The sequence below is a fragment of the Electrona antarctica genome (assembly GCF_951216825.1).
Source record: "Electrona antarctica genome assembly, chromosome: 16".
NCBI lineage: Eukaryota > Metazoa > Chordata > Actinopteri > Myctophiformes > Myctophidae > Electrona > Electrona antarctica.
This window is the reverse complement of record NC_136797.1, coordinates 43,257,924-43,270,286: the sequence shown is the minus strand read 5'-3', so window position 1 is coordinate 43,270,286 and position 12,363 is coordinate 43,257,924. Positions and strand designations below refer to the sequence as shown.

At 41.9% G+C, this 12,363-nt stretch overlaps 1 protein-coding gene across 1 annotated transcript in view; it reads right to left on the bottom strand.

The window, feature by feature from the left end:
- Nucleotides 1–12,363, bottom strand: part of ulk1b (unc-51 like autophagy activating kinase 1) — a 45,008-nt gene that overhangs the window by 18,709 nt on the left and 13,936 nt on the right. Inside the window, exons 7-15 of the mRNA XM_079525214.1 lie at nt 9,963–10,036; nt 9,652–9,753; nt 8,080–8,138; nt 6,786–6,868; nt 6,020–6,070; nt 4,312–4,403; nt 3,097–3,262; nt 2,197–2,251; nt 1,406–1,492 (exon numbers count right to left, since the gene is read on the bottom strand). Coding sequence (XP_079381340.1) covers nt 1,406–1,492; nt 2,197–2,251; nt 3,097–3,262; nt 4,312–4,403; nt 6,020–6,070; nt 6,786–6,868; nt 8,080–8,138; nt 9,652–9,753; nt 9,963–10,036 — 769 coding nt within the window. The remainder of the gene's footprint in view (nt 1–1,405; nt 1,493–2,196; nt 2,252–3,096; nt 3,263–4,311; nt 4,404–6,019; nt 6,071–6,785; nt 6,869–8,079; nt 8,139–9,651; nt 9,754–9,962; nt 10,037–12,363) is intronic.

Genomic DNA, 12,363 nt, shown 5'->3' with positions numbered 1-12,363 from the left:
GGAACCCCTTTGGTGTTTTAAGCATTATGTCATACTTTAGCTATTGAAAAATAGCAGATCTACAAGTACAAGCTCATATGTAGGTCTGCTATTTTTGAAAAATCGTGAAAATTTCTTTCAGAGCATTTTTAACTCAATTTTTTGCTTCTGGGGGGTCCCTGGAACAACATATTTTCAGATGGGGTCGGTGGACAATTTCATATAATTTATGGCGTCTTTGACATGAAATAGCTTGAGAACCACTGACATAGAAACATGAGTTTTTCAGAAAACTCATGTTTTGAAGACATTTTTAAAATCGTCCTCAGGTCTAACTGCGATAACTAGTCTGGGACTCTTGCAATTGAATATCAGATTGGTTTGCACAACAGGGGGATTCAATAGGTGCCACAAGTTGAACCCTTTGAGTTTCAACTGGTGCTTTAACTGAACTCTGATGCTGCGCTCATAGTAGTGGCAACAAAAGATACATAACATGCAGAGTCGCCTTTTGTTTAAAGTGTTGCTCAAACCGAAATGAGTAAAAATGAAATAGCACAGGGAACTGGTTAATGGCAAACATGTCTTCCTTTTACACAACAGAGCAGGAATTGTGGGGAGAGAGAAGGGGCGTGGAAATGGTGAAAGAAAAACATGAGATTGATTGACACGTCACTGCGTCATTGGAGCTCTGACAAAAGACGAATCAACTGTTTTTGTAGCGCATCACCCAGTGACAAGTGTTGTCGGGAGTCCGTTTGTAGCCTCTTGTCGCTGGCTTCCATTGAAAATGACTTGTAGCCAGTTGCTCCGTCGCTGCTCGTTTGAACGCAGCGGCGTCAACTTTGGGAGTGCCTGAGGGCTTGGGCAACCACTGAAAAAATAATAAGCCAAAAAGTACCCACTGAGATTAAGCCTGAAGATCCCCTCCCCCTGGTCATTTTGTCACGTAGGCACACACCTTTACGGTGTTCACAGAACAGGTATTCAAATGCTAATACGGTGGCTTTGTTCCAGTGACCGCACGGTTCATTCACACTCCGTCTCCTGCAGCAACACAACACTAACACAGTCAGCGGAGAGGCTCCTGTCTGTGTACCGTCGGCCCGTCTGTAAAGAGCCATGACTTGAGACTTGACAAACAGAGCCATCTCAGCCAAAATATCCCAAAACAATGTCCGGGGAACAGAACTGTTCCTTTTCCTCAGACTACTTTTACTTTAATTAAAAGGTAAGATGCAGTGGCTGTAATTGGGTCAAGGATCTTGCTTTCGTGAGCAATGGTGTAGGCCTACGAGATTGGTAGGGGGGGCAGGTGGGGGGGGCAGGGAGGCGGGGCGGGGGGCACCCACTGCCGTTATAGGAACCTGCCGCCCCTGTTTGAACGCATCACTGAAACTGGACCCAAACACTGTGCTGCTGTTACCTGAGAGGGTTAGAAGAGCCACTGTAGGAAGGGGAGTGTGGTGGTGTCTTGGCTTGGCTACACAGACCAGCAGAGGCCAGCAGAGAGCTGATAAGAGAAATGGCAAAGGAGATGAGTTTTCAGAGCTTTGGTGACCAGCTAGTATTGTGTAACCTGACTCCGCCAGATGGGGCAGCAGAGAGTACACTGGGTTCCCCCCTCCTGCTCCCATCTGGGAACTCTCAGGCAGACTTGATGCCCGGCCAACAAAACGGCCTGGCCAATCAGCAGCAGCTAGAAGCTAGAAGCTGCTGCTAGAAGTTGCTAGAAGCTGCTGCTGATTGGCCAGGCCGTTTTGTGGCCGGGCATCAAGTCTGCCTGAGAGTTCCCAGATGGGAGCAGGAGGGGGGGAACACAGTGTACTCTCTGCTGCCCCATCTGGCGGAGTCAGGTTAACCCATTTAGACCTGAGGACGCATCTGTGTCATATTATAGCTTTTAACCCATTTTGGGCGGGAACCCCTTTTGGTGTTTTAACTAAGCATTATGTTATACTTTAGCTATTGAAAAATAGCAGATCTACAAGCTCATAGCGCGCCACCGAGTGGCGCGCTATGAACTTGTAGGTCTGCTATTTTTGAAAAATCGTAAAAATGCGGCACAAATTTTTGAATATATATTCTTTCAGAGCGAACGTTTTTTTTATTTCGACGTCAGGCCTAAATGGCTTAAGTATTGTGTGCTTCAATAAAAATAATACGTTCCATATTCCCAGACAAATGTAGATGTTTGGTTACTATGAAATGACTTACCCACTATTCATCAGGCTGTCCTGCAACGCTTTACTCTCACAGGTCAGTTCACCTGCTGCAAACCCATGGAAACAATTCACTTTACAAACAGTAGAAAGAGCCATGTCTGACAGCCAGAAGAGCCATGTATAGTTTCAGAGATCCACATCAATTCTGAAGTCTGAAGTCTAAGCTCTTCAGTTGGGTCATTTGAAAACCTATGGTCCAGTACAGCAAAGGCCTGCTGAACTTCGCAGAACTTCAGTCTGTACCTTTAAAGTCCCATATATGTTTTTTTTACCTTATAAGGTCTGCATGGTCAAAATGCATTTTGTTTTCTATGTTGTACATTCACTTTTACAAGGCATGCATAAATTCATCCACGCCAGGGAAAGTTAGAACGCAACTGAAGTCGAAGGTAATATTGGAGCTAGGTAAGCTTGGAGTAAAATAACTGGACTATCTGCAGTGTTGCTGCCAGTAGTATTGTGTATCAACTAGAACCTCAGATGATATAAAATGACCAGTAAATTAGTAATGTGCCTGGCTGCCAGCCAGTCACTGTGCAGCCTCTCAAACAGATGACTATGATGACTTTTTGTTTTCAGTGTAAATAACAGTACAGGTGTGTTTAATAGATATTAAAAGTGCCAGGGGGTGGGGTGGACAATAAAAGAAAGAAAATGTAATTATATTGTGAATTCTATTGTAATTCTATAGCTCGTCTTAACGTCCCTGGCAATCAGTGCATAGTTAGATTCAGCTCGTCTTAACGTCCCTGGCACTTAAACAGTTAAGGAATGGTTTAAAAATGACTAAAATATAGGACCTTTAAAAGCATCAAGTCAAAAGAACAACAATGCCATTTGACACTGATGCATAGGGCTGCAGGCAGTGTTATGTGTGAAATGAGACTCTTACTGGGGAAGTGTGCAGGCACCATGACAAAATCATCCGTGTCGCAAGACGACGAGTTCTTGCTGCTGCCACCGCCGCCAGTGGAGTCCTTCAAGAGGAAACCCGTTGCCTCCTGGGTGGGGGAGGGCAGCGCCTTGGCACGCAGCTGCTGAACCTCAGCCAGGGACTGCTGCAGGAGGAAATGATGATGTGTGAGAGAGAGAGAGAGAGAGAGAGAAAAAGTTAAGAGCTACTTACTAGACGCACGCGTGCATGCATGTACCACACACACACACACACACACACACACACACACACACACACACACACACACACACACACACACACACACAATTTTTTTCAATTCAAAGGGCTTTATTGGCATGAGAAAACATACGTTTACATTGCCAAAGCAGAAAGCACAATACAACAATACATCAATACAATCAAAACAAAAAATATGTACATTTGAACGTCAGAATCTTCAATAGATCAATTTCTATATTGTACCAAGATCGCTGGATGCAGGTATAGTGCAGGAATCTAAACAATGATTAGTCTTTAGGGTGGTTGTGTTCCGTTTGATATCCTTCTCCTATCACAGCAACTCACAAATCTTGCTGCTGTGTTTGCACATTGTTGTACTTCGCCCAGCAGATATGGGAGTTTTTTGTCATTGGTCATGTTTTCAAAATCTCCGTGTGTGGTTGTAATCTGTGGGAAGTATGTGTCTCTGATGTCTTGGTACAATGGACAGATGGTTAGGAAGTGTAGCTCGGTTTCCACTTCATTTTGTGTGCAGTGGGTGCATAGTCTGTCTTCTCTCGGGATACAGGTCTGCCTATGACGGCCTTTCTCGATCGCAAGACTGTGCTCACTGAGTCTGTACCTAGTTAGGATTTTTCTTTGTTTTGGGTCGGTCACGGTGCTCAGGTATTCTGCCACTGCGTATTCTCTGTTTAGGGCCAGATAGCATTCTAGTTTACTCTGCTTTTGTGTTGCTTCTTTCCAATGTGTCAGGTAGTTTTCCTTTTGCTGTTTTATAATTTGGTTTAGTCCAATGGGTTTTCTATCTCGTGGCTCTGTTTGTGTTTGTGCCCGGAGTTCCAGGGCCAGCTGGCTGAGGGGGCATCTCTCTAGAGTTTCGCTGTGTGTGAGTGCCTTTTTACACACACACACACACACACACACACACACAGATAATATGCACAGTTGTTAAGAGCACAAAGGTAAACAAACCGGTGGTGAGGCAAGGTGAGAGGTGGAGGAGCTGCTACAAGAACTGGCTGATGCAGAGCTTGGGAAGCATGTCATCGTCACAGCCGGAGTTGCTGTAGGAGAACACAGAAGCAGGCACATGTACACAAGCACACACTCAAAATATTGCTCATCTTTGGACTATTGGACTATTTTTTTATTTATTTTTTGTAATGTTTTTTTTGTGTCTTTCGCCTTTATTTTATATTTTTATGGAGGGACAGACAGTAGGCTGACAGGAAATGGGGAGAGAGATGGGGGGGAAGACATGCAGTAAAGGCGGGATCGGGAGTCGAACCCGCGGCACACTGCCAGACTGGATTACCAGCCAAGGTGCCTGGACCACTGAGCCATGGCCCAGGCCACTATTGGACTATTTTACACAGGTAAATAAAAGGCACTCAATAGAGCGTCGCAGTCCCGCCCCCTCGAGAGACCCGGAAAAGAAATCCCCGTTCATTTTCCTCATAGACTTTTCAGAAAGTATTTACTTAAAGACGTTTACGCCGCGGACAAAGCCAACTCTTGTCGTGACAAATCATGACAATAAACACAATGTGTTGGGCCAAACAAAGAATTAGAAAGTAGAAAAAACAGCAGGTTACAACACTTTTTTTGTTGTTTTTCTTCTTTATAATTATTTGTTTGGTCCAAAATATTGTGTTTGTTGTCATGATTTGTCACGACTCGAGTTGACTTCGTCCGACGCTTAAAAGGTCTTTAAATAAATACTTTGTGAAATGTCTATGGGAAAAATGCATTGGGATTCATTTCCTGGGCCTGGCGTCGTCATGAAAGGGGGCGGGACTGCGACGCTCTATACTGAGTCTCAATAATAAGTCCTCTTAAAGTCCCTTAATCCATTGAGACCTGGAACGCATCCATGTCACGTTAGCGTTTAACCACATTAACCATTAACCCATTTTGGGGCGGGAACCCCTTTTGGTGTTTTAAACATTGTTATAATTTAGCTATTGAAAAATAGCAGATCTACAAGCTCATAGCGCGCCACCGAGTGGCGCGCTATGAACTTGTAGGTCTGCTATTTTTGAAAAATCGTTAAAATGTGCCTCAAATCTTTCCGAAAATTGTCATGATTTAGAAAACTTTTTTTTTTTTTAATTTCGACGTCAGGCCTGAATGGGTTAAACAGCAAGTCAGTACATCAATGCCGCCTATAAACCTTGTGGCCTGAAAAAGCAAAACATTAAATACACGTCGTGGCCAAATAGACTCTTCTATTGAGATCCATGTTCATTCAAGCGTCATGCACACATCATGCTGGTTTTAACAAGGCAACTCCAACTCACACATTTCACTTCACTCATTGTGGTCTGGCAAGGCTCGACAGACATTTGCTTTGGCTGGTTTGGGCAAAGACCAAAACGATTGGATCCACCTTTAAAGTTTCACCGGATAACTTCTTCACATGTTTAGTTGGCTGCTTTTCTGTCACAAATGTTACCCAATCTACCCCCTGACAGATGGTGGCCTTCCAGATATACAGTATATTGAAACATTTGGACCATTATCAGACATTTTGAGTGTGGATATTGGCAGATGCCTTGCACAGAGTGCAGGGAATTATAATTATGGCTAAGTTGTACGTGTTTTCTGAAACACATCTCCAGCCTTTTCGAACATATCTGACCAAATGGACCTTAGTAAGTAATCTGTTAGTTTGACTCACTCTTCTTCATGGATGAGCTGGCTTCCAGGAAAGGATGACTAAAGAACTCATCTGGAAAGATGTAAAAGGAGGAAGATAGATCAATTCATTCATTCATTCATTAATGATCAATGGTACCATTGCAATTCCAACAGTATGCTGTCTTACAGAATGTGACATCTTGCTCAGTATGATCAGGGGAGTGTATGCAAACATGCAATATGTATATCATGGCGTAAATCTCAAGTACATTTGGGAACTAATACATCCTGAAACTTGACAAAGACAGTCTAAGATATGTAGCAGACGCTCTTATCCGGAGCGACTTACAAGCACGAGATCAGAATACGCAGCGTAAGCAACTCTAGTCAACAAATAACTTGTTGTGCCTCAAAGAAACTTGGATACCAGGTAAACTATGAACCTTGCATAAACAACATTCCATCTAAGTAACATTCTTAACATTTGTGGTCAAGAAAAAACAAGTCTGGATAACCTACAATATTATGTTTACTAGCTGTGCAGGCATTACAAAAAGGTATTCAATTCACAAACTGTACCTTATTTGTATACCGTTTGCTCCAGATTCATGTTCACATATGGCGTTTGAACACAACAAACTGTTTTCTCAAAACCACACTTTGACACCACTTTGTCATACGACAAAACAGACGATCTACAAGCTCACAGCGCGTTGCATCGTGACATGTAGTGAGCTTGTAGACACGTTTCTAGTATAAAAAAAGCTAACAATTTTGAACGATAAAAAAAGACTGTAGGCCCTCACCAAAGTCCATGCGGTCCTTGTGGTTTCTTTGCAGCAGTCCCAACAGCAGATGTCTCAAGTGGAACGACGTTTCTCTGGGGATGCTGGAGTCGAGCAAAAACAAAGATTTGAGACATGTTCCTAAACATACATGTAGCCTACCGTACTAGTGTATGATACATACTGTAGAGTTGGCATAGATTGAACAAAGAGCTTTGGTCGATATAGAGCGTCGCAGTCCCGCCTCCTACCCTGGACCAGGAAATGAAACCCAATTCATTTTTCCCATAGACATTTCTTAAAGTATTTATTTAAAGACGGTTACGCCGCGGACAAAGCCAACTCGAGTCGTGACAACTCATGACAACACAAACAATATTTTGGACCAAACAAATAATTACAAAGAAGAAAAACAACAAAAAAAGTGTTGTAACCTGCCGTTTTTTCTTCTTTCTAATTATTTGTTCGGCCCAAAAAAATGTGTTTGTTGTCATGATTTGTCACGACTCGAGTTGGCTTTGTCCGCGGCGTAAACGTCTTTAAATAAATACTTTCTGAAATGTCTATGAGGAAAATGAATGGAGAATCATTTCCTGGTCCAGGGTAGGAGGCGGGACTGCGACGCTCTATAGGGGACCAAGGATAGACCTGTGTGGGGCTCCGGCCAATGAAGAATACCAGGAAGTCAAGTACTATACTACTCTCAATGCAGACAATATAATTCAATTGATTAATTTTCAATTTTCACGCAGTGGACTAGCTTTGAACCAGTTAATTTATTCAAGTTGACGGGTCATCACGTCTTAACCAAATGATTTTAGAGGAGCTCTGACAGATTTTGAAAGTGTACAGCAAAATATCATAGCCTGGTTCCAGACCTCTGAATTGCCAGTTGCAGGAAGAATGCCAGCCAGCCAACTAAACTAAGAAAAAGTTGCATGATTAGCATGACATCCAGGAGAGATGCATTCATTTACATTTGTGCGATAACCTAGATGCTACATTTCAAAAGAGCTATAAATGGACCTAGTAGTAGTGTGCCACAATAATGACCTTTTCACATGCGTTTCAGTCACACAGGGGCGGGCTCAGAGCAGAAACCAAAGCTCAACTACAGAATAAAATCAAAATAGCAAAATATTTTTTACTGCTTTAAAAGCAAGTACTTGACAAATAATTGAGTTGAATTTTTCCAGTTTGATTATTATTTTGCAAACACATTTTCCTCAACGTCCTTGTCAATGTTTATATATCCATCTTCGAATACAGCATAAACTAGTCTTAAATATCACATTGAAATGATGACAATACTTACTTGGGGCTGAGATTCTTATTTTTCTCATAGAACAGCCGAAGGTCCTGAGGACTGCTGGCCTACAGAAGAGACAGATAATGTGCTGCATGATATTGATATTGTAAGCATTGTTCCGAGTTTGTGAATGTTTCTTTTACAAGTTACGCATTATACATCGTCTTACAATTATGCAGTGGTGGGAAAAGTACTCAAGTAAAAGTATAAATACTGCAACGTAGAACTACTCCATTACGTATTCAAAATATACTTGAGTAAAAGTACAAAGGTATTGGCAAAAAAATGTACTTAAAGTATCAAAAGTAAAAAAGTTGCCGAATATCTCATTTCAAATGTAAACATCTTTTGAAAATAGCAGTTACTGTCTAAGTGTCCAAGAGCAAGACACTGAACACACTGAACCCCCTATACTTCCAGTAATGTGGCAGTGGATCAGGAGGTAGAGTGGCCGCTTGGGAACCATAAGGTTCCCAGTTCAATCCCGGGCTCCGCCAGAGTTACTGTCGAAGTGTCCTTGAGCAAGACACTGAACCCCGGCCCTAATTGCGCTCGATGAGCAGGTTGGTGGTGCCTTGCATGGTTTTCTCCGCCATCGATGTATGAATGTGTGCGTGAATGTACAATCTATGTAAAGCGCTTTGGATAAAGCAGCACAGAAAAACAGGCCAGCTTTTGAACTCCCACATGATCTCAGAGAACAGTCACTGTGTACATCAGAGACAGTCATCATTTCAAAGGAATACTGCATGGCCAGAAGAAAAGCATTGCATGGCTGCTAAACACTGCGCATTCCAAGACACTATATAATATAGACGATCAAGTCCATAAGAATACTAAGTCAAAACGAATGACTGGACCACAATGGAAATAATACTACTTTTGAACTTTGCGTTATCCTCTACATTTTCAATGAATATATATTGGTCACAGCAGTACGACTTTGTCATTTGTACCATTTACACATTTTCTCTCAGCATTAATGTTTACAGTCTCACAAATCGTGCTACACACGCCACAGAGCCAGCCATGCATGTCATGTAAAGTGAACATAACTTCAAACATCAGCTGATGAACCGAGTTAGCCACGCCTCTACAGTATCATGTGTCAGTTATGGCCAACGCCACCGGCAAATCTCTATGGTATTATCTCTCTCTCTCTCCTTTACCACTGAGGGAAAGTTAACTGAAAACCCACTATTGCATAAATGACACACATGAAGTGGTGAAACAGCAGCTAATACCTTGCAAAGGCTAAAAATGTAATTTAGTAGACCTATAGTCTTTATAGTTTCAATGTACAGATAATTGTCTTTGGATAGACTGATGATAGGTTCTTGGTTTACTTATGATCCTAGATTTTTTTGTGTACTTCAAAATTCAAAATTCAAAAAATAGCTAAAAGTATGTGATACTTTTGTGTGGCGCTAAAGTTAATACATGGATATAAGCGTTTTCTGCACCACAGCAACGATATAAAAAAGAACACACAGTATGACTTGGTCGCACCCATCATCTACTGTACATCATCTACTGTACATCATCTACTGTACACCATGGATACTTTGTGCTGCTCACCTGAAAGGGCGCCTTCCCAGTCAGACACTGAAAAAGAATGGTTCCGATGCTCCACAGGTCAGCTTTTGCATCATAGTTCTGTGACATGATGACTTCAGGAGCCTGCGTGGAAAAGAAAGGACAATGACACAACCCTCAATTTTATGTCTGGAAGTACCCATGATTCTGTTGCACACTTGAATTGCTTTAGCATCTGGATGGAGCAAGAAAACAATTAAGAAATAGGTGTTGTTGTTATTTCAGTAATATAGCTCATGCATTATGGTGGCTGAAATTGTGATCAAACTGTAAGAGAAGCTAAACGCACTCACCATGTACATGGGGGACCCACATAGCGTTGCTGCCATCATGTTATTCTGGAGATACCTAGCAAAGCCAAAGTCAGCTGAGGAGAGGGGGTGAGAGATGACAAATATAAAGAGAAAGAGAGAGATATATTGATATATTGATTGAATTGAGTTTAAAACAACACGCCAAATGGATGATGCACAAAAAGAAAAAAGCTTGTTTCCATTGTGGTCCATTAAACGTTCAACACTCAAAACAACTGGACTAAACAACAGTGCAACATAATCAACAATACAAACATTTAGACAATCTAAATATACAGTTCAAGTTCACGATAACAACATAAAAGGAGGTGAGGGGCCTGGGATACGACACATGGAGGATGTCTCAGCGAGAGAGAAAATTAAACATTTCCATGAGAAAGAGGACACAGCTATGCTCACATACAGATTAATCGACATTTCCATGACTTTTCTGTGTGAGGTCTATGAACTCATTATAGCTGATGAAAACAGAACGGCCAAACAAAGTGCAATCCAGGAGTTGTAGTGACCGGACAGTATATCCGATATCAAAATTGCCATATGAGTGGGATTTAATCCGCTAAGAATCCGCAAATATGTATGTGACCGACAAGGCTTCTGTGCTGAATCTGTTTAAGCGTTTCATTTACTATGACAGAGTAGCCCTACACACCTGAAAACCATACCTTAAATAATGAGTTTATAAAAGACACAAACACACAACAAACTAAGCAATTCAAAGTGCTTTACACAAAACATTAATAATGAGTACCACAGACGAATAACAGTCTAACGCCAGGGCTCCACCGGACGCGTTGCGTCTCCGTCTCCGTCGCGTCAAAAAACGCACCGGTTCAATTTTAATGCACGCGTCGCGTCTCCGTCAACGTGGGCAGTGGAGCCACCCTTCATTGATTAAAAAGGGAACATTCCCTGACGGTGACGGAGCCGCGACGCTGACGCGCCCGGTGGAGCCCGGCCGTAAAGGTCATTACACACTGGCGAATTAGCGACGCGAATTATTCGTGCGAATAATTCGCCTTTTTTTAAAACCAATTGAAGTCAATGCAAGCTTCCACATCAGTGGCGAATGTGCGAATGTGCGAAAATGCGACCGTTTTCGCTCTTTATTTGTTCGCTCCGGTGTTCGCTCCGGTGTCGAATTTTTAATTCGCGTCGCTAATTCGCCAGTGTGTAATGACCTTAAGTCCACACTATTGATCCATAATATATAAATGATAGATAAGGGTTCAGGACAACGAGGCCTTTTCGTGGAGGGGTCAGTCTGAAATTTGGACTTAGACTGTTTTTCGTCTGTGGTACTCATTATTGTAAAGTAACTAACACACAACCCAACCTTCTCATCATTCTTCTGTGTACATGTAAAGTTGTGTGTGGGGACAGGTTTCAACAGAGACATGAGGCTTATAACACACTGCTGTGATCATGACTGAGGCCAGCCAATTCCCACCGTAGAAAAACATAAAAGGCATACACACTGCCACTTCCAAACAGCTCTCAGTGCCATCTCTCTCTCTCTCTATACTTCAACATTTACGCAAAGATCACCATTTGTAACTCAGACAGTATACCCATGTATTTGTAGCATTGTTTGTGACTTAGACTTTTATAAAAATGTAAACTAGGAAAAAAGATCCTTGATAACTGTAAAAGTGATGTCAACTCAAAGTGTTTCCACTTCTTTTATTCAACAACTTCACACCACGACAAAAACCTGGTGAGAGACAAATTAAAATAATATTGTGATTATAAATGTAAACCCTCTTGAACCCAGGAGCAAAGTGTTAAGAATAAACATATTACACCCAGGTGAGAATAACCGTAATCAAGTGCTGTTACACGGATATCCGTTTCCCCGAGACGAGATCCATTAAGTACAACGGTCAGCTTAGCCATTATGCTTGGCTACACTATGTCGTGACCGCAACCAAATCTGAGGCTTTTGTTTTAAAAAGTTAAAAGGAGTGCCATGAGCACACTTCCCAGACACTGCATCTGCTTTGACGTATAGCAAATGTGGTTTCTCTAGCTTTTTTTATTAGTTTATTAGCAAATTCCGTTGCTTAGTATTTATAGCCTTTTATGGGTCACTTTATTAGATGTTCCCGTTTCTCCTCAAGCTTCTTAGGTAGGGGGTACCTGTGTTACGAATACAGTATGTTTGTCACCGTTATTGTTTTGTATTTGTTGTTACTGGCACAGCTGTGTAACATTAATTGCCTCTTCTCTTGGCCTGTTCACACTTGTGAAATAGACTTTAGTCTCAATATGGCTTTTACTGGTTAAATTAAGTAAAATCACACACACACACACACACATTATTTTATTTGGATCTGCACAAGAGGCGCAATACAATAGACCCAAACACTGATCAGAATTA